The sequence below is a fragment of the Zingiber officinale genome, chromosome 2A (genome assembly GCF_018446385.1).
Source record: "Zingiber officinale cultivar Zhangliang chromosome 2A, Zo_v1.1, whole genome shotgun sequence".
Classification (NCBI taxonomy): Eukaryota; Viridiplantae; Streptophyta; class Magnoliopsida; order Zingiberales; family Zingiberaceae; genus Zingiber; species Zingiber officinale.
In genome coordinates, this window is record NC_055988.1 from 93,427,182 (window position 1) to 93,447,259 (window position 20,078).

The following is a 20,078-nucleotide window of genomic DNA, read 5'->3' on the forward strand; positions in this document are numbered from 1 at the left end:
CATATCATCAATCACAAACTCTACCATCCTTTAGAAACTAAATTTAGCAACATACTAATAGATTACCCAAGGTACATCACTAGAAAAGCACTGACGTTGAGGTATGACCACAACTCCAGTAGATCAGCAACCCTACCAATCCCTGTCGAGAAGCTCAATCCATAAATCCAATTATATAGTAAAAGATTGACTGAAACTTTAATTCAAAATACCAAAGCTCATCTCAACAGAACCTTACCTCCTCACCCCAAAACCTTCACAGCTTCAAGAATTGGTAGCAGATAGTGATCGATAACAGAGGAGGTCCACAAAGCAATGATCCCTTGCTTCCTCTTAATTTGATGCCTAGAAATGTAGCCATGTAGAGAAAAGAGTCCTCCCCTGGTCCAAGATCCGGTGAGGAGGCAATGTAATGGGTATCCACAGGAAACAGCTAGGGCATGAGGAAGAAACATCGAATTTAAATCCTTCTTGCTCTTGGCCGGAAACACCCCAAACAAAACTAGGGCACGGCTTGGAGGGCTTCGGCAGGTCCAGGGCAAAGGAACTTGGTCGGCTAATCCGTGCTCGGAAGAGGAGAAGAAGGGGCTCTGCTTAGTGATCGAAGGAAGGGGCTCGGAAGGGCGGCAAGAGTCGGCGCCAACTGTAGCGACCGGAGTGACGCGAGAGGGCTGCGGCGCGTCTTGACCTCCACGGCCGAGACAGATCTAGGGCTCAAGGTCAGTGACCGGCGCTAGGGTAAACGCTAAGAGTCGGCCAGAAGAGAGGAACGGAGACCCTCGGTTGGCTCTCGTCGGCCGGCGATGAGAAGCTCTGCGTGTGGTTTGTGCCGGCAGAGGAAGAAAAGAAGAAGGAAGGCGTCGGCGCAAGGTGGTTAGGGCTCGGGTCGCGGCGGGGCCAGAAACGGCGGAGAGAAATAAAAGAAAAGAGAAAAGAAAACTAAAAGAAATAAAACATTTCCTCGCTTAAATGAGTAGCCAAAACAGGCTTTTCTGGACCCCATTTTTGTCCCGGTTAACTCGCTCATACGAGCTCCGAAAAATTTCTGAAAAATTTCTAAAAATTCCAGAAAATTTCCTTATTATTATTCGCCATTTTTCGATATTTTACAATCACAGTTGATGTTGAGGCCTTGTTCTGATGAAAGTGAAGTATAGACAAAGGTGGGAGTGTCCAGCCTTGGGGTCTCCACTTTTCCACCACTTCCCACCCGAAGGGCTGCATACAAGTGTCAAAATCTATCTCATCTATGATCCCATCATCCATCAAGCTTGTATTATCAAAAGTTGCAAAAGGAATAATAGCAAGATTGGTTGAAGATGCATCAATGGTCCTATCAGTGTTTAGAGTATCATTAAGTATATCATCACCGTACAAAGCATTAGAGGAGTCCTGTAGAGCTTCAGAATAATGATCACAGTTACCTTCAGCTTTACAGTCCATCCCCTCCAAATCATCATTCAACTGAAGCTCTAAATTTGGACTTGACACATCAACTTGTTGTAGGGATCGGAGAAACAAGATCCCCTCTTGCATCAAGAGCTCTTCTAATTCTTGTAGTTTGGTCTTCATCTAACTGGAAGTAGGAATATCTAAGTCTTGGGAGTTCTCCTAGTCAGTTGGATCATCAAGTTACAACTGTTGTGGTCCATTTAATAGTGAATCATCTTGAAATTCTGATGAACTTTAATTTGCTTGAGAAGACTGCTCAACACTTTGAATGCTATTGTACTCAAAATTCTAATAATCCATCCCATCTTGATTGTAGTATTTAGGTGAGTCAGGGATATGCTGCTGTGAAATTAACTGCTCACTCTGCTCTAAAATTAGCTGGGGTTGAAAGTTCTAAAGTTTGATGATCTCCCCAGTCATAGCTAGAAATACTAGGAACTGAATCATGCATGTTTTGATGTATAGGTTGGAATAGATTCTAAAGTTATTAGAAAGAGGTAACAACCTTTTAGAAGAAGTGACATATAGCAGCTAGATGGGATGAGCTACCACAAATCGTGCAGATATCATCAATTGGTTTTGTGGAAGGGCTAGCTTCATTTTGGAAAAGGTGACATATGACACTCGGATGGATTTGACTACCACATGCACTGCAGATGTTCGACATTTGTTCATCATCAAAATTATACTTTGCATTTAAGCCTCTAGGTTATTAAGAAAGGTACTTATCCATCGCTAAAGAAAATTTTTGGTCTCACTTGAAATAATAGATATAAAATCACAAGATACAGAGAGTAATCATGACATAACAAATGGATGTATAGTAGATCTAAAATAATCAAGGCACTCAACTAATTTTTATTTTGAATAAAAAAAATAAACGTAGAACTTAAAAATAAAAAAGAAAGTGTATAATGAAAACAAGAAAGAAAATACAAAAAGAAAAAGAAAAATATCTATAGTAACTCATATATTAATCAACTAATATTAATATGAATAGTTCCCAACAACGGCGCCAAAAACTTGTTACGAAGCCGCAAATGCACGGTTATGTCGTCAATAATAAAAATATCTATCCCACAGGGACTGTTGATTAAGTACTAGTTGATTTTGCACAGTGAATTCCCTAGACAAATGTAAGGTTTGTTAGAAAAGAGAGAGAGTAAGAGAAAGATTAAAGAGAAGGAGATAAAGAAAGAATAATAGATGATCTTGGAAGATGATGGATGATAGATACTAGGATGTTTTATTTCATTACAATGCTAGTTAATATCCCTATGCATTGTTCATCTACCTAATTTTATGATTACACTCATATAGGGATTCTAACTAAAGCCTAGCACAACCCCCACGTAGGTTGCACCGGAGAATCTACCCAAGTTCTAACGTCATTAAGTAGAGAGGTAACCTAGGAAGTTCGGTTAAGAGAGAATCTCTATCACTAGGACCCCCGGTCATACATTCCTAGATTACACAGTCACTTCCTAACAATAACAATAGAGTATCCACTTCAATTAGAATACCCTAATAAGAATTAGTCCCTATGTTAAGATCTTTTGACTCTAGAAAGTGGGTAAGTATCGATGTCCTTTGTCACTAAGGGCATAATATATCCGGTTGAATAGGTATCCTCTATCACTAAAGATCCTTTGGTTATCTAGTCTAGTAACAACCTTAACATAAAGACAAACCTCTTATGTCTACATGTATACATCATTCACACATTTTGTCAAACGCCAAGCCCCTTTGTCTTCGTTTGTTCTCCAAACTATCTATAAATATCGGCTTCACTCTAAATAGCATCCTGTCAATAAGAAAACACACAAAAGTAGATCTCTGATAAAGAAGTGGAAATATGATATTACAATAAAATAGAGTGTAATAAACATAGGTTATGCTCATAAAATACAAGTAGATGTGCATCAAAACATGCATAAAAATGTATATAATCTATATAAATCAGGACAGCACAGCCCCCCTTTCAGAGACGTTGTAGTGGGGATAGAGTTTACATCCACGTCAACAACACTCTAAGCGCCCAGACCGGTCCAGGCTTTATCCTTGAGATGTTGAAGTGTCATTGCGAAGTAGATAAGGTGTATCACTGGGGGCACCCGAACTTGCTCCAAGCCCCTGGAGTTGCCACATCAGCCAATGGAAGAATTCGACCAGTAGACTATAAATAGAGCTCTAGTCCTAAAAGTTTAGTACAACACACTTGTATTTCATTTACAAATTTTGTTTCAACTGTTAGTGCTTTAACTTTTGTAAGAAGTTTCTCTTCCTTCAACAAAGGAGACTTTTTATTGGAACTTACACTATCTTAGATTAGCAACCTCGTCGATTACAAACCAAATAAACTCAGAGTCTTCTCTTACTCTTTCTTTTGCATGTTATATTTGCCTAATTAATGTGTGTTTGTTCTTGCTAAGTAAGTAGGAAGAGATTAGTTTTCAATTCTTATTTACAGGCAATTCACCTCCCTCTTATCTGATTACACGTGACTAATAGAATCTATGACTTACACCGCCTGCTCTTCTCTACAAGTCGGCATGTAGTTGAGGAGCTATTGGAGGATCTTATTCCTAGGTGGAAGCTGAAAAGGTTTCTTATCCAGCCAAGGGGTCGCGAGGACGTCACCCCTGCATGCAAGTTAAGCTTCTTCCAAGTGTATGTACTTCTTAGCATGTTCTAATAATCTTTCATTATTCATCGGAGATTTCTTTACCAAGGATTTGAATAAATCTCCATCAACCAGGTTTTGGGAAAATATGTTGGTTAAGATCTTTGAAGGGTCAATGGAACATCCCAAACGACTCAGTTTACCATTGGATATACTCTCGGAGAGTCTCTCAAGGCTTCTGCTTCATGGAGAACATGTTAACAAGTGTTTTTTGATACCTCTTACTGTTGGTAAATTGGTGTAAAAAATGACCTTCAAGTCGTCAAACCGATTGACCCGCCGTTGAGTTGAGCTGGATAAGGTAGTCAAGAAGATTCGACACTTAATATCATCTATGTACTGATGCAGTAGGGAAGCATTTTTGATGTGACACAAATGATCTTCCGGATCTAACGACCTCATGTATTCACCCAGTTATGGATGCCGAAAATGGTGAGATAACTCTTGTTCGAGGACTTCTCTAGAGTAGGGCATTCCTTGAGCACCACCCTCCTTGGAAGCATGTGTCTTTCCTTTGCGGTCATGAGGAGGTGTCTCCCCCGCTAGCGACTCATCACTGATGCGAATCTTCATCCGAGAGGGTTGCATCCTCATTGATTGAGACTATAGCTGGTGAAGCCCCTAGGAATGGTGGTGGCACCTAGCCCCGAGGAGGAGGGGGTGTGCCTACCAAGGGAGAAGGAGTTCCCACTGGTGGCGATTACATGAGCGGGTGTCGTTGTAGCACTTCTTGCACCACCTTGGAGACTAGTTGATTGATATTTTCTTGTGTCACAACCACAGCTTTGTCACGGGTTCTCTCTCTAGCAAAGTCATGATTGTTAGTTGTTCTTCCCGTGTTAATCATCGCAGCGTCTTAGTTCAGATTTTCCACAGACGATGCCTTGTTCAGGCCAAATATCGTGGACGATTAAGACATCAATCAATGAATAAGTTGGCAAGCATGCTCTTTGGAGATCGTGAATGGGGAAGATGGAAGGACCTAAAAACACTCAAGAACAGGGTTAGAATGAAACTAGGGATGGATCCCGACAAGCCACTCTAACACTCAAGTTAGAGTTTTCTTGATAGAGTTGAATTATGTAAGGAGAAGTAGTGTTTGCACGTACCTGCGCCTGTAGGAATGAGCAACTTTTTAAAGACATAAATGTACACGTTCTCCGGGATGTGCACTTCCATTTTCCATGAGTCCTGGAATGTTTGTGCATGTTGTCCACGACTCTTGGGATGCACACTATCATTGTCAATCTCTTCCTGGAGAAACAATCTCATTAAGAATGCGGTTACATCGCCTCCTTATCTGCACACCCCTTGTGTTTTTCTACAGGCCAAATAAGGTGTAGACTCGATCCAAGGACGAACAAGGAGATAAGGTTAATGTTGAGTGACCCTAAGGATAGGTGAAGTTGGAGACTGAGGTTAAATCTAAGACTGGGTTGATGACTTAGGTTGGATCTAAGCCGAGGTCAGTAACAAAGACCGAGTCAAGGATGATGTTGGCGACTGAGATTGATTAGTTGAGTTAGGGATGTTGTCGGCAACTGAAGTCGAGTCTGAAATGATGTTGGTAGCTAAAACTGAGCCAGGGATGATGTCGATGACTGAGGCTGAATCTAAGATGAGGTCGGCGATGGAGGTCGAGTCAGGGATGGTGTCGACGACTGAAGCCGAGTTAGGAATGATGTCAGCAACTGAGGTGGAATTTGGGATGATGTCAACAGTTGAGATTGAGTCAAGAATGATATCTGCGTCTGAGGTTGAATCGGGAATGGTATCTATGATTAAGACCGAGTCATAATAACTAACTTATCCTCGGGTAATCTTTATTTAGATTTAATCTGACTTAGTCCCTTCTAATCTAGTCTGATTTTTTTGGGCATGTTTGGTTCATTTTGATTTTGATCCCATACGACACATGGCTACAGCGTGTTCGAATTGAAAAGTAAATGAATCAGCAATTTACCAAAAGGTGTAAGTAGATTTTTGAATTTATCAAAAGACGCATGTTATTTTGTTATTTACCAAAGGGCACGCCTTTTACAGTGCTCTTCCCAATCTACCCTCCTGACAAATTTGACTGTTTTTTATTTTTTATTTTCTCTTTCTTTCTCTTTCCACCTATGCATGCAACATTTATTCTCTTTCCTCTCCTCTTTTTTCTTTCCTCTCTTTTGCATGCTGATTCTTCTAAAAATATTTTAACACCCCTAAGAAGCCAAAATAAACAATGGATAGCATATTTGAACTCCGTGCAACATCAGAAATCCACAAGAACTAAAATGGATGCAATCGGAGCTCTCTAGGTCCTTTAGTAGGTTTTGACCAAAACGGTCAAAACTTACTGATGGACCTAGAGAGCTTCGATTACACCAATTTTAGTTCCTGTGGATTTCTGATGTTGCAAGGAGTTCAAATATGCTTCTATTGTTTATTTCGACTTCTCGAGAATGTTAAAATATAACAAAAAAGAATTGTCAAAAATTTCCATGTTGGGCTTGATATGGAATCAAATCAGGCCCAACATGGACTTGATATTCGATATCATGCCCATGTTGGGCCTGAGAATTTTGACGATTCTTTCTTATTACATTTTAACACCTCTGCAAAGTCAAAATAAATAATGGATAGTATATTTGAACTTCTTGTAACCCAAGAAATCTATAGGAACTAAAATAAATGCAATCGAAACACTCTAAGTTCATCAGTAGGTTTCGATCAAAATCCATTGATAGACCTAGACATCTCAGATTGCATCCATTTAAGTTCCTATGAATCTCTGGAGTTGCAAGGAATTCAAATATGCTATCCATTGTTTATTTTATCTTTTCGGGGGTGTTAAAATGTAATAAGAAAGAATCATAAAAAATCTCTAGGTTGAGCCTGATATGTATCATATCAGATTCACCGTGGGCCTGATATAGAATCATATTAGGCACAACATGAAAAATTTTGATAATTCTTCCTTATAACATTTTAACTCCTCTGAGAAGCCAAAATAAATAATGGATAGTATATTTGAACTCCTTGCAACCCTAAAAATCTACAAGAACTAAAATGGATACAATCGAAACTCTCTAAGTTCATCAGTGGGCTTTGACCAAAATCTATTGATGGACCTAGAGAACTCCGATTGATCAAAATCTATTGATGGACTTAGAGAACTCTGATTGCACCAATTTCAATTTCTATAGATTTATGGGGTTGCAAGAAGTTCAAATATGTTATACATTATTTATTTTGGCTACTCGAGGTGTTAAAATATTTTTAAAAGAATTGACATGTAAAATAGATGAAAGAAAAAAAAGGAGTAAAGAGAATAGATATTGTATGTATAGATAGAAAGAGAAAAGAGAGAAATGATAAAGAAAATAAAAAATAATCAAATTTATAGAGAATAAAATGAAAAAACACACACTGTTAAAAAAAAATACATCTTCAATAAATAATAAAATAGCATAATTTAAAATGTTACCTATACCTATGAACAAATTGCCGTAAATGAATTGACACGATAAAATATGTATGTATATTCCGAAAATGCACGGTAAAACCACTACTCTCTCTCTCAATCGATCTCGTTCCGTACCAGGTGGTGAGGCCGATGAACGAGGTGGCGAACTCCGACGATAGCAAGATGAGATCCAATGGCATCGCCACCGGCGGCGGCAGCGAGGAAGGCATTTGCGGGACGATCGAGTTCGAGCTCGATCCCGTCGTTGCTGGCTGCTGCGGCGATACGCTCTGCTCTGTCCTCCGCGATTTTTTCGCGGGCGTCGTTTCGCCGCCTCCGCTCGCGCTTCTCCCGCGGATCAAGTCCTCAGTTGCCAAGTCCTTCCCCCGCCTTCAAGACGCTTCGAGAAACTCCGCGAGGGACCTCTGCCTCTGAACCCGCCTCGGCGGCCCCCTGCGCGCTCTCTTTGTCATCTCGGTACGCATTGTCCTTTGCTTGCTCTATATCATCGATTGATTAGACTGCATTTTTGTGGTCAAATTTTGGTAGAGATTAGTAGATCCCATGCTGCTCACTTGCTCTCTTTCTGATTTCTTTTTCTTTCTCTAATTTGATCTTTGAAGACAATGCAAGCTGAATCCTGAATAGTTTAAGATGCTTTGTTGGATGTGTATTGGTAGGCATTCCATGATGTGACAATGGCTGCTGCTCTAGTTATTGAAGATTTGGATCTATGTAATTTCTCAGATGAACAGATTGCCAATCTCACGCATTCACATTTTTTTTTTACCCCAAATAATAATCGGGCGACACAATCGTGCCAACAAATGAAACATCTGCCAAGACAAATTGAATATTAGACAATAACCACAACCTTAGTTCAACATCCATGTAGCAATGAGCATAGAAACACAAACTAAATGAAACCTTTCTGTTAACTTTTGCTAACTGCAGACTACATTTAGTATCCGGAGTTAAACTTGTTGGATGATTTGTTGAGGTTCATTATTAGTGAATTTTAAATTCTAGTTCCACAGAAAGTTACTTTGTAGTCCAACTGTATCGATGCAAATTGCTCAGGGTCGTGCTCTGAATGCCTTCTGATATTCCTACCTTCTGATGCTTGTAAGTTGTCTTACCTTCTGATGCTTGTAATTACAAATTACAAGAAATCATCACATGAAGAGCCAATAGAGTGCATACAGTACTCTGCTGCAGCACAAGTATCTGGTTACTTCAACTGCAACTCTCCTTTCTATGGTGCTGTATTATGAATCTCTTATAAGAATCTAGTGCTTGATTCCTTAAAAATTTCCTCGTATGATGGGCTAATATGGTGAGTACAGTACTCTTCTGCACTAGGAGCATCGGGTTCATTCAACTGCAACATTCATCTGTATGCAGTTGCATCATAATCTCCAATAAGAAATTTTAGTGCTTGATTTCTTATTTTGCTGCATTAGAGGCATGTGGTTGATTCCACTGCATCATTTCTTTGTATACTGTATTCAACTTTCTCTTTCAAGAGATCTTTATGCATGGTTTCTTTATCAATCTAAAGTTGTTTCTGTTCTTTTGAACAGGTTTTTAACCTTTTTTTTTTTTGGATACTTCTGTAGGTAGTGCTCAATTTGAAATATTGTTTAGATTTTTGGCACATTAAGCAAGCATATGCAGGATAGCACATTGCACTGTTACACATATGTTATGGCACTGTAAGGACTAATAGGTTTTTTTCACTCTAGTGAACATATGAAAACCACTTATCAGCTCTTTTCTGATTGGCAGGTTGGAGCAATCACCCTTCTCACTTTGACAGGCTTGCTGATTTTTCTGTGCTTCTTGTTCACAGCTACTCTAAATGCTATCATTGTTTCCTTACTGGTGTCTCTGGCAGCTGCTTGTGGCTTTCTGGCCTTCTTCTTTACATGCTTAATCGCAATTTATGCTTAATCGCAATTTACATTGGTGCATTGTCCATGGCTGCTTTCGTAATCTCCATAACAACTATCTCAGCAATCATAACAGCCGTGGTAGCTACTGGTATGTAATATATCTACTGTCATACAGTTTCAGAGGGCCCTTGCGAATGAAGGAAGCAACTTATATTCTGCACAAAATAACAAATAAATGGTAACTGTATGTTTCTGAAGAAGTATTATTTCATAGTTTTTCATCACATTTTCCAGTATCCGCAATTGTTCCCTTGGAGAAGTTCTCTACCTTTATATTTGTTTATTACTTCTAATCTCTCAAATGAGTTTATTTACATCCGATCAATTCAAGTTTATTCATATAATGATATAATTTAAAGTTTATTTTAAACCGCCTATTAGTCATCTCTGCACTAATTGATAAGAGTAATTGTATGAAATTTCTACGTACTGTAGATTACAATAACATTTAAATGTTGTTGCAGGATGGATCGGATTTTTCTGGATCGTTTGGCTTGTCGCCAAGAAAAGTTTGCACCTCACCTAACAATCAATTAGCAAGACAAGTTCCACTGTATCTACATATGCAACTGCTTGGCAAACAGGATGGGATGCCACGCCAAGATCTGCTGGTTGAAAATGACAATTGACTACGTGAACATCCATTTCACATGACTCATTCCTTTTGCAAGCATGTAAGCACATAGACACTGATACTCGTTTTTAGCATTCAATGCACACATCGCACAACTTCCTAAGCTCTGCATTGTTAGAGAGGAATAAGTAGAAACGAAAAAGGAACCCACTCTTTGGTTTGAATCAATCTCTGGCATTTCTATTACTAAGTGATAATTGTGAAGTTTTATTGTAAGCACAATGAAAGCCTTAGGCGAAGTCTTTGAAGAGGCAGTTGAACTAAGTTCCATCGAGTCCATATGTAAATTTTTTATCTACATGTTCTTAATGCAAGACGATAAGGCATAGCAACTGGTGCTAAAGCTATCTCTAATCTTGTTTAGTGATATTCCATACATATTACTGTTTAATCTTAATGCTTAACCTCCCAATGGAGTGATGCACAAGGAGCAATGTGATGTGAATTCCTTCTGGTTTCTATCCCTTTCATATTTGATATAATCTTATTCTTTAGAGTTCATGCAATAAGTAGCGATAACATGAAGTAACCTAATTGCTTTCTTTTTTCTATTCCTGCAAGTTGTGGATTGTGGTAATATAAATTTGAGGTAGATATCTGCAACAAGATTATGCATTACTTTAACTCCATTAATTAAATAAAACCAGTTGAAATATTTCGTTGCAAGATATTCTTGTGCTGAGTAGGTGTGCACCTATAAATTTTTAGTTGTCATTATCATCAAATTATATTTGCCATAATTATTCAAGATTAACTATGTAAAGCCTTTTGTTATCAGAGAGGTTTTGGATTAAATGAGAATGAAAACTGTCATTAATTTGTTCTACAAATACATTTTATTGTCTTTTATTGAGGATTGACAATATTTAGCTTAAGAAGATGACATATTCCTTGTTATTAGTAAATAATTAACTAATTATTAGGAGTTAAAATTTTGTGTGGCTCTATTTTTTTGTGAATCAAATACTAGCAAGTGGGATTAAATAGATTCCTAATATAATTATCATTCATATAATTGTACAAAATAAAAAAAAATATTTTGCATGATTTAATTAATAGAACAGTATTATTCATTATACTAATGAAAACATCATGCCATCACTATTCCTAAACCTTTAAAGAGGTACGTATGAATAAATATTCATTAAGTCCAAAGTAACTCCAACTGTTTTTTGGCCTCTTCACAAGTATTTTCTATGCAATTCTTTGTTGTTAATTCTTGAATAAGAATGATCTAAAAAAACATTTGAATTCTTAATTTCAACTATGGAATTTCTATTCCTATCCTTAGCTCACACTATTGGTTGGATTGTCAACTTTGATGAAGTCAATTTTAAATATTCATTAATTTGTTTAGTATGCATATAGACAATTCAAGATTAACATTTATCAAATTGAGAATCTTTTTTTGACTTTAAGTTCATTGAGATTATCGTATATAATTTAATTTTAAGTAATCTCATTCTATTCACAAACTTATCCTAGTTTTACTCAACAATAATGTAATGATAGGGCGCCTTTTCAATTTTCTAAGTATTCAATGAATGAGTTTCGGTATCAGTAAATTAACATATATGATTTTTTTTTTTTTTAATGTGTGGTTAACCTAAAAATACTGGATTGATGAGTCATCTCGTTACAAGTATTTTTCGATTTATCTGATTCAATAAAAAAAATTTATAAGATTGGACTGACCAATTGACCATCTCTCGTGCCAACTTAAAAAAGAAATTATATTTCCACACAACACACTAAACATGCGTTGATTTTTAGTTTCAAACTGTTCCCTTACAAACATGCCCTAAAGTCCACATGCAAGCAAACAAAACAATCATCAACTTGCAAAACCACTCATATTCTACATTGAAACCTTGTGCCCTCTCACAATAACCTCCCTCTCCTCCACAAATTAGAGCAAAAAAGTTAAATAACAAATTAATCACATAATTAATTACTCAAAAAATTCCAAGAAGATTCTAGATTACGACCTCCCATTTATTCACCACCACCCACAATATACCTCAAAGTCTTGAGAAGGTGCCCCAACCAATGATCCACCTTGGCCTTGCTATATCTCACCTCCTTCATCGCATTTCAAGCCTCACACTTCTCATAACTCGCGGTCACTTGCATGGTTTTGCCACATGGAAATGCTGGATGCAGTCAAGTACAAGTGAGCTTCCATGAATACTTCAAGCTCGATCTATCTTCTCTTAAATTCTCATATCTGAAAACTGATCATACTCAATACTGTCTGTTCTCAATCTTTCAGACTCTTTGTCAGCACTTGGAATGTCGGAGCCATCACACCGCCGAGCAACCCGATCACTTTGGACGATTGGCTGGATACCAGCAACTCGTATGACATTTATGTTCTCGGGTACGCACCGATAATGTTTTCTTCCTTTTAATTCAGTTTCAGTATTGTGATCATTGCCTTAACCATCAAAAAGGTTTCAAGAGATTGTGCCACTGAGCGCGAGGAATGTGCTTGGCCCCGAAAGGAAGGAGGTGGCCGTGAAGTGGAACTCACTCATTGGAGCCACTCTGAACAAGTGCTCTCGAGCCGACCAGGAGGAGGCTCAGCATCACCACAAGGTGTACCCTATGAAACAAGGGGGCGTCGTCGATCATGCCGAATTCAGTTGCATAGTGAGCAAGCAAATGGTAGGGATTCTGGTCTCGGTCTGGGCGAGGAAAGACTTGTTTGGGTTCATCAAGAATCCGTGTGTTTCTTGTGTAGGCTGTGGCATCATGGGCTGCTTGAAGAACAAGGTATGAAGGGTGTTGGTTTAGTGTGTTAGATTCTAATTTCATGAAGCAATTTTTTGTTTATGGGTCATGACATTTTGAATTGGTCTTCTACGATATCGAACAGGGTTCGGTATCGGTTAGATTCTACCTTCGTGAAGTAAGTTGTTGCTTCGTGTGTTGCCATCTAAGTTCCGGAGAAAAAGAGGGAGACAAAAGGCTGAGGAACTTGAACCTCAACGATATTCTATTCAAGACTGATTTTGCCAACAACTCTTCCAACAATTTGCCCGAGAAAATTCTCGATCACGAGTAAGTACTTTCTGAGTTTCCATCATCTTTTTCTTCTTCTTCGTATCGGTGTTGCCCTTACTCATCTATATGCAGCTGCGTAGTGTTGTTTGGAGATTTAAACTACCGGCTCTCCTTACCCACCGATGCAAAAACAAGGTCACTTGTCGATCGAGAGGAGTGGAAAGTGTTATTAGGCAAAGATCAGGTATAATTTTACAAGTTAATTAATGACAACAACCACCAAACCTTCTTAATACCTTCTTTAATATAGTTAATTAGTATATTTGACCCTAATTAGATATTATATTTTAATTTGTAGCTAACATTTGAATTATCTCCGAGAGGAATATTTGAAGCATGGAATGAGGGTCCCATCACTTTTCCACCTACGTACAAATATAAACCTAACTCTGCTGAATATTGTTGGCAAGTTTATGATAAATCAGGAGGAGCAAAAAGAAGAGCTCCAGCATGGTTAGTAAATTTAAATTAATTAGTTTTTTTTTATAATATATATACATGGATTTGATATCCTATGGTTAATTCCACGTGCACGCCTCTCATGCACGACTGAGTGTGCTTTCTAACACCCAACTCACTTTTGGATGTCCTGCACATTCAATAACTCCTCTCTCTCTATATATATATACAAATTTTATGTTTTGGAAATTGCATTAATTCTTTAGGTGTGATCGAATCTTGTGGATTGGGAAAGGCTTGAAGCAAGTTGGCTATCAACGGTGCGAGTCAAAGTTATCAGACCACAGGCTAGTGCGGGCGATCTTTGTGGTTGACTTGTAAATTTGAATTGTTGTAGGATGATAGTGCAAGAAATGAAAGTTTTAAGTTTCTTTGTAATCCATTCATCGACTTCGTTAAAAGGTTGTGACTTCGTTAAAAGATAGCGAACAAAGAAGCTTCTAAGATTTCCTCGGGTGTCAAGATCACTCCTTTATTCGCTGACAATTTTTATAACATTCTTATACCAATGCACCGATCCGCTTAGCATATCGAGTTACTCTGATAGTAAAGGTCTCTCTCATCACTTACGAGTTACATGGTATAATCTAGACCTAACATAACCTCTACTTTTGTTGTTGTCTACGTTTTGATTGGCTTTGGCATTATAGAAAAGACCCCCTTCCCCCTTTTCAATAATAACAAAATCAATAATTAAATCTTATTTCACTAGGTTTTATGCCATTGAACTTTATCTTTTACTATATTATCATTTATATTTAAATATAATTTATCTTATTTTATTAGTCTTCCTCTTCTTTGTTTAATTTGTATATTTATCATAGTTTCACATTAACTAACTAAAACATTTATTGTCCATCTAAGTATATATCTATATCATCTAAAATATATCTTTTAGAGTTTTCCCTTGCAACCGTAACTTTCTTTCTAATATTTTTAATTCTTATCTTATTTTATCCTTATATATTTATGTATATTCATCTTAGCAGAGAAAAACCTCCTTTTCACAAATTTTATTTTTATCAATAGTTAGGCTCACAATTGGATTAGGAGGAAGCAAAGTTCCTTCTATCTAACTCTTAGTGGATCAATTTATGATGAAAACTCAATTTGCAAATAAATTGTGAATCCAAATATCTCGACGATTCCCGTACAATCAACTCCCTAACCCCAGGAGAGGAGCCACGTCTTAGGTTACCCGGGCTTTAGCTCGGGAGCCTAACGACGTTGTGAAGGAAGTGTATCTCACATTTATGATTAGAGAAAGGAAATAATATGAGAGAAAGAGAATGACAACTCAAGGTGACGGCATCTGTGATCATGACCCACAATCTTGATAAATCAATCGTTCTGGCTCCGCCATTGCCCTAACCATCCATCTTTCTAGTCCACATTTACAACCAACATTGACAAACAAACAACAAATACACTCACAAAGCATGATTAACCGAAAGGCACTCCTTCAGTTTTGATTTGACTTGTTGCAACGCAATTAGGTGGAATCAGTGATCCTTTGACGTCAGGAACAGGTGGAGAAGGCCGAGGAGCAATCGTACCAAATCAATCACACTCCCACTCATTCAATAATGCTACCAATCATTCAACCTGCGATAGGAAACGTGGAAAGAATTAGTTAACGTGGAAGAGACACTGTCTCCTTCATGATTCCAAGTGTGCACGCAGCTCGTGGCTGAAGATAAGCCAACTGTCCGGACGCTTTAGTGAATAGTGAATCACCAAGGCCAATAGCTACCAAACTTAAGATTCTCAAACTCTTCTCGCAGCTTGTGGTTCATGGCAAGCCAGCTATTCGAGTGCTTTGGTCAACAATTTCAGCATTATGATGAAATAAAGAGGTTGGGACGTTGACTTCGAAGGTTACTTGTCGCATGGACTTTGGTTCGATCATTGGTCAACGTTTTTGAAAGTAAATATATATCATTAAATATACGAAAATAACTTGAATAGCTATCCAAAATGTATGACGCCATTGCAATGAATCTAGACATCTCCGTACAACTTGTGACTCTACAAACTTGTGCTTGACATGAGTCAAGTCTAGTTGACTTCGCATGGGCAGGTTGGGCGCAACTTTGTCGCACGGATTTATTATACTTTTAAACGTTCAGGGTTCACAAAAAACACGGCCTGGATCCGTGCCAAATGGCCCAAACCAATATAGCAGGCCGGGCCTGCTTGTTGCGGCGGTAGGTCGGTCCACCTCCTCTGCCTTGCATCTTCCGCAGTGGTGCCACTGCTCTTCCATTCCTTTGTACGCTGCGGAGACTCGTCGAAGGGGGAAACTCTCTCCATGGAGGAGGAATAAGTGTACTTTCGTTTCGTCTTCGGCGTGGTGAATCCATGGACGCGAAGCGGCTCCCAAGTGGCAAAGAGAAGAAGCTCAAAAGAAAGGAGGTATCTCTCTTTCTTTCTACTGATCTTTCTGTTTCACTCTGTTTTTTTTTCCCCTTCCCTTTTTGTTTTCGTTTCGTTTTGTGGTTGTTCTTGTTGTCGTCGAGGTTCCTATGTTCTATTTCATTTGAAAGGTTTTATTTATTTATTTTTTTGGATTGAGGTTGTATATGTCTCTGTGGCTTCTGAGCAAATGAGATGAGAAGCGGATGAGTGATTTGTCGCTTTGCCCTCTTTCTTTCGTCTTATTATTTTATGTGATGAAGATAAAACAATATCACATGATGAAGATGACAGGAGTTAGGAAGTGCTCAAATGAAATGATCGATGCACACTTACCTTCTGAAATATTCATTCATACATCAACCAAGATCATAGCGATTTAGGGTAAGGGTAGATTTATGCTGAGGATCTAATTGTTAGAAAATGTATGCAAAAGGTGGGGTTTAAAAGAGAGATGACATAAATAGCACATGATAAAGCTTCTTATAATACACAAAAAAAATGAGAAAAAAAAAAGGGAGAGATGCCCTTGCAAATGAATAGAAACGGTCATCATCCTCAATGTGTTAGTTCCAACTATTTAGGGTCAGTAGGTAAGTTTAACTACAATATTAGTAATATTCAAAATTTCTAAATCCCTAGTCTTTTGGTTTTTAGGTGGGATCCAACAGACTAGTAGTATACTCACATCTTTCTTTTTTGTGCCAATTATCTTTGAATTTTGATTATTGCTTTCGGAGTGCATTTAATTATTTAGATAATTATGCATGAGTCTTGTACTATAAGCATCATTATCTTGTCTATCACAATACTGTGTTTCTTTAGGTACTTGAGAAGAAGAAAACAATTGATGAAATAATAAAGAAGGCATCATCTGTGAAGGACCATCTAGTTTCCTTCCCACCATTCCGTCACTATGAAAGAAATGGTAAATAAGGCCTGAGATTCTCAAAATCCAAAAATGAAAAACTAGACTTATAGATTTAATCACCTAGAAGTTTCTTTTATACTGTGCAAGCCTTATTATCTGTTAAAAAAAACTTGTTTTACTATCAAGGACAATTGCTCCATGGTATTTTATTTATTCAGTTTGAAGTGACATTGAAAGTGATCAGTCAATATATTTTCGCATGTCTCTGCTGTTTGTTTTTTTTTTCTTTCCTTTTTTGATGCCATATCTTTGCTTTTCAGGACACAGTAGAGGCATATTTATTCCAGTCACCCACCAATGTAGATATTGTGTTGACACAAGTGAATATCACTACTGACACTAGTTTTAGTGGTAGTGATTAAGATAGGGCTTGTCTTGGCTGGTGCTTTCCAGAACTGACTGTCTCATCCACGGAGAGAAAATGAAACGCTAAAAATAGAGGGGAGGGGAAGGAAAGAAGCACTAGAAGTGGTAGCAACAAAGACACGAAGGTCCTCTTCCCATTATTCATCTTTAGATTTTGTTTGTGGATCATAGGAAGGAGATGAAATACTAAAAAAATGAGAAAGGGAAGAAGAGATGCACCAACCAGAGCATTAACAATAGCAAAGAATGATGCTAACATTGGAGAAATCAAGATGTGCCCATATTGTTTTCAAATACTTGTTCTAGTTTCATTTGTGCTTTCCAAGTCCCACATACAGTGATGCGATTGACTATGATATAATTATAGATATATAAAGAAACCAATTCTAATATTAGATGTCTTGGGAGCATTGGTTAATATTGGAAGTTATAAGAACTAACATGCTACAGGAACCAGTGCTCCTATCCTACCATCCGGCCAAAGAACAAAACACTTTTATGGAACAATATTTTAAACGTTGCATTGAAATCACTATCTGTATCAACTTAATGGTAGAATCTCAGAGACAATTGTTTATAAAAGATCATCTAGATTCATTACCATTATCTTTATGAGTCTTTGGTAAATAACAGCCAAAATTCTCAATCAGTAAAAAAGGAAAAAAAAAATAAACATACAAACTCAATTGATCATAACTTTCTTTTCTTACTGTCTTATGTTTGAGAGCCTTGTTGTCTATTACAAAGACCTTGTTCTGTTAATGAGGCCAAGGAAGCATGTAAAAGTTATATGATTCCGAAGGACTGTTTCTCAGCATGTATATAATCTTGGCCATGTTAACTTATGATCAGGACTTTCAGTCTACTTGGAATCGGGTCTCGGAGACCAACTCACCTCGCCTATAAAAAAGTATATTCAAAATCTTCTTAAGGTAACAATTGTTTTTTTTTTTACTTTGGTTTCTTAAATACTTTAAGTACTTGTATGTCATCTAAATCAAGTTATACAGATCAATATGGAAGCTCCATATGGTTCAGAGTGGCCGGCCGAAGAGAAAGTGAAGCGTAGAGAAATGGTTTCTCCTGATGCACATTATATATTTGTTCGAAAATCAACAAATCAAACTCCTGTGTCTGAAAGTGAAGAAACAAACTGTGCTGGTCTGACAGGTGATCAAAATGCACTGGTCGGTTTTGTACATTACCGCTTTATTGTCGAGGAAGATGTTCCTGTGGTTTATGTATATGAACTACAGCTGGAGGCCTGTGCTCAGAGAAAGGGATTAGGGAAGTTTCTGATGCAACTGATTGAACTTATTGCACACAAGGTAAGATCAATATTTGTTTTAACAGAATGATATATATACCTATTGCAACCTATTATGGTAGTGATGATTGCCATGTTGGTTGGGGCACCTCATCTATTTAGTTATTCTGGAAAGAATTTTCATAATCATTGTGACCATCCTTGAGTCTTATTCATCTTAAAGTAGATGACTGGATTTAAATGTAGCATTTGGATATTTTGTAGAATCGCATGGGAGCTGTGATGCTGACAGTACAAAAAGCGAACATCTTGGCAATGAGTTTCTACACCAGCAAGCTGAGGTAACTTGTTATCTCGACATCAATGGTCAGTGCACATCAAGTTCAAATATTTAATATTCTTTCTCTTTATATGATAAATTTCCTTTCAGTTACACAATCTCAGCCATCTCCCCGTCACAGATAGATCCTCTGGTATTCAATTTAGTGTTACACTCACAAACTTTACGCATTTTTCTTATCCCCAAAACTAACCACTCATGACTTTCCTTCCAAAACAGATTGGATCGGAGAAAAGCTACGAGATTTTCTGCAAGACATTTAATTCTGAAGCAAAAGAAAAAATGGAGGTACGATCTATTCTCTCAACGATTGACTTTTGCGTTCGTCTTGTCGATCTACATTGTGAAGTTCATTAGAAAAGAAGAAATTCTTAATGCATACTTTCAACATTAGTATCCTTGGTTGTGTGTTCTGAGGATTGAAACTATTAAATCTAACTTTATAGCTGCCCATTGATGATCGTTACAAGTCTCCCGCTCCTTGAGCCTTGATCTCTTCACTTTGGCTGCCTGTTTGAATGGATTTAAACTCTAATATAGAATTTATTTGACACTTTTATATGCTATTTGAGTCCCACAGCTTCCGATTCAAATGGATTGAAACATATATCCTGACTCATGCAAATCTATGCAGGGAAAGCCACAGCATGGTGGACATTTGCTCACCTCATAGTTTCCTCAATTGGGCTAAATTTTGTTCCATGTACAATTGCCCATGATTTGCGTTGTATTCATTCAACAAAAGATTTTATTGTTGATTTTCTGCAAAATTATTTTTGCATTCATACAGAGGAAGTAACTGATCAAACATGAAGTAAATGCCGTTCACTTCTTCATCACTAGATTCTAGTGTGCAGTTTGGTTCAATAGATAATTTTTTTTTGTTTGTTTTTTTTCTCCGTTCGGTTTATCTGTCTTTTACTGGTATATATTATTAATAATAAAATTACAAAGAAGATTTTAACACATTCATAAAAATATATATATAAGGTGCTAAAGAGGTATTTTAAATTAAAAAACGTAAAATATTAAATTAAATTTATTTTTTTGAAAATTTAT

The 20,078-nt window shown here is 37.4% G+C and overlaps 2 protein-coding genes and 1 pseudogene across 2 annotated transcripts; all 3 read left to right on the forward strand.

Annotated features, from left to right (window-relative positions):
• The first annotated feature begins 7,646 nt into the window (after positions 1 to 7,646).
• On the forward strand, positions 7,647 to 10,070 carry LOC122041551 (annotated as a pseudogene).
• Positions 10,071 to 12,213: 2,143 nt separating this feature from the next.
• Positions 12,214 to 14,150, forward strand: LOC122039806 (type IV inositol polyphosphate 5-phosphatase 9-like). Its single transcript, XM_042599245.1, has 7 exons — positions 12,214 to 12,348; positions 12,448 to 12,555; positions 12,629 to 12,950; positions 13,054 to 13,238; positions 13,314 to 13,425; positions 13,540 to 13,694; positions 13,907 to 14,150. Exons 1-7 carry the CDS (start codon positions 12,320 to 12,322, stop codon positions 14,019 to 14,021), a joined length of 1,026 nt encoding a protein of 341 aa, XP_042455179.1. The 5' UTR covers positions 12,214 to 12,319; the 3' UTR covers positions 14,022 to 14,150.
• Positions 14,151 to 15,935: 1,785 nt separating this feature from the next.
• LOC122041555 (N-alpha-acetyltransferase 40-like) lies at positions 15,936 to 19,861 on the forward strand. The gene is made up of 8 exons (XM_042601275.1): positions 15,936 to 16,115; positions 16,941 to 17,043; positions 18,265 to 18,344; positions 18,423 to 18,740; positions 18,944 to 19,020; positions 19,110 to 19,152; positions 19,239 to 19,307; positions 19,654 to 19,861. Exons 1-8 carry the CDS (start codon positions 16,062 to 16,064, stop codon positions 19,690 to 19,692), a joined length of 783 nt encoding a protein of 260 aa, XP_042457209.1. The 5' UTR covers positions 15,936 to 16,061; the 3' UTR covers positions 19,693 to 19,861.
• The last annotated feature ends 217 nt before the right edge of the window (positions 19,862 to 20,078 follow it).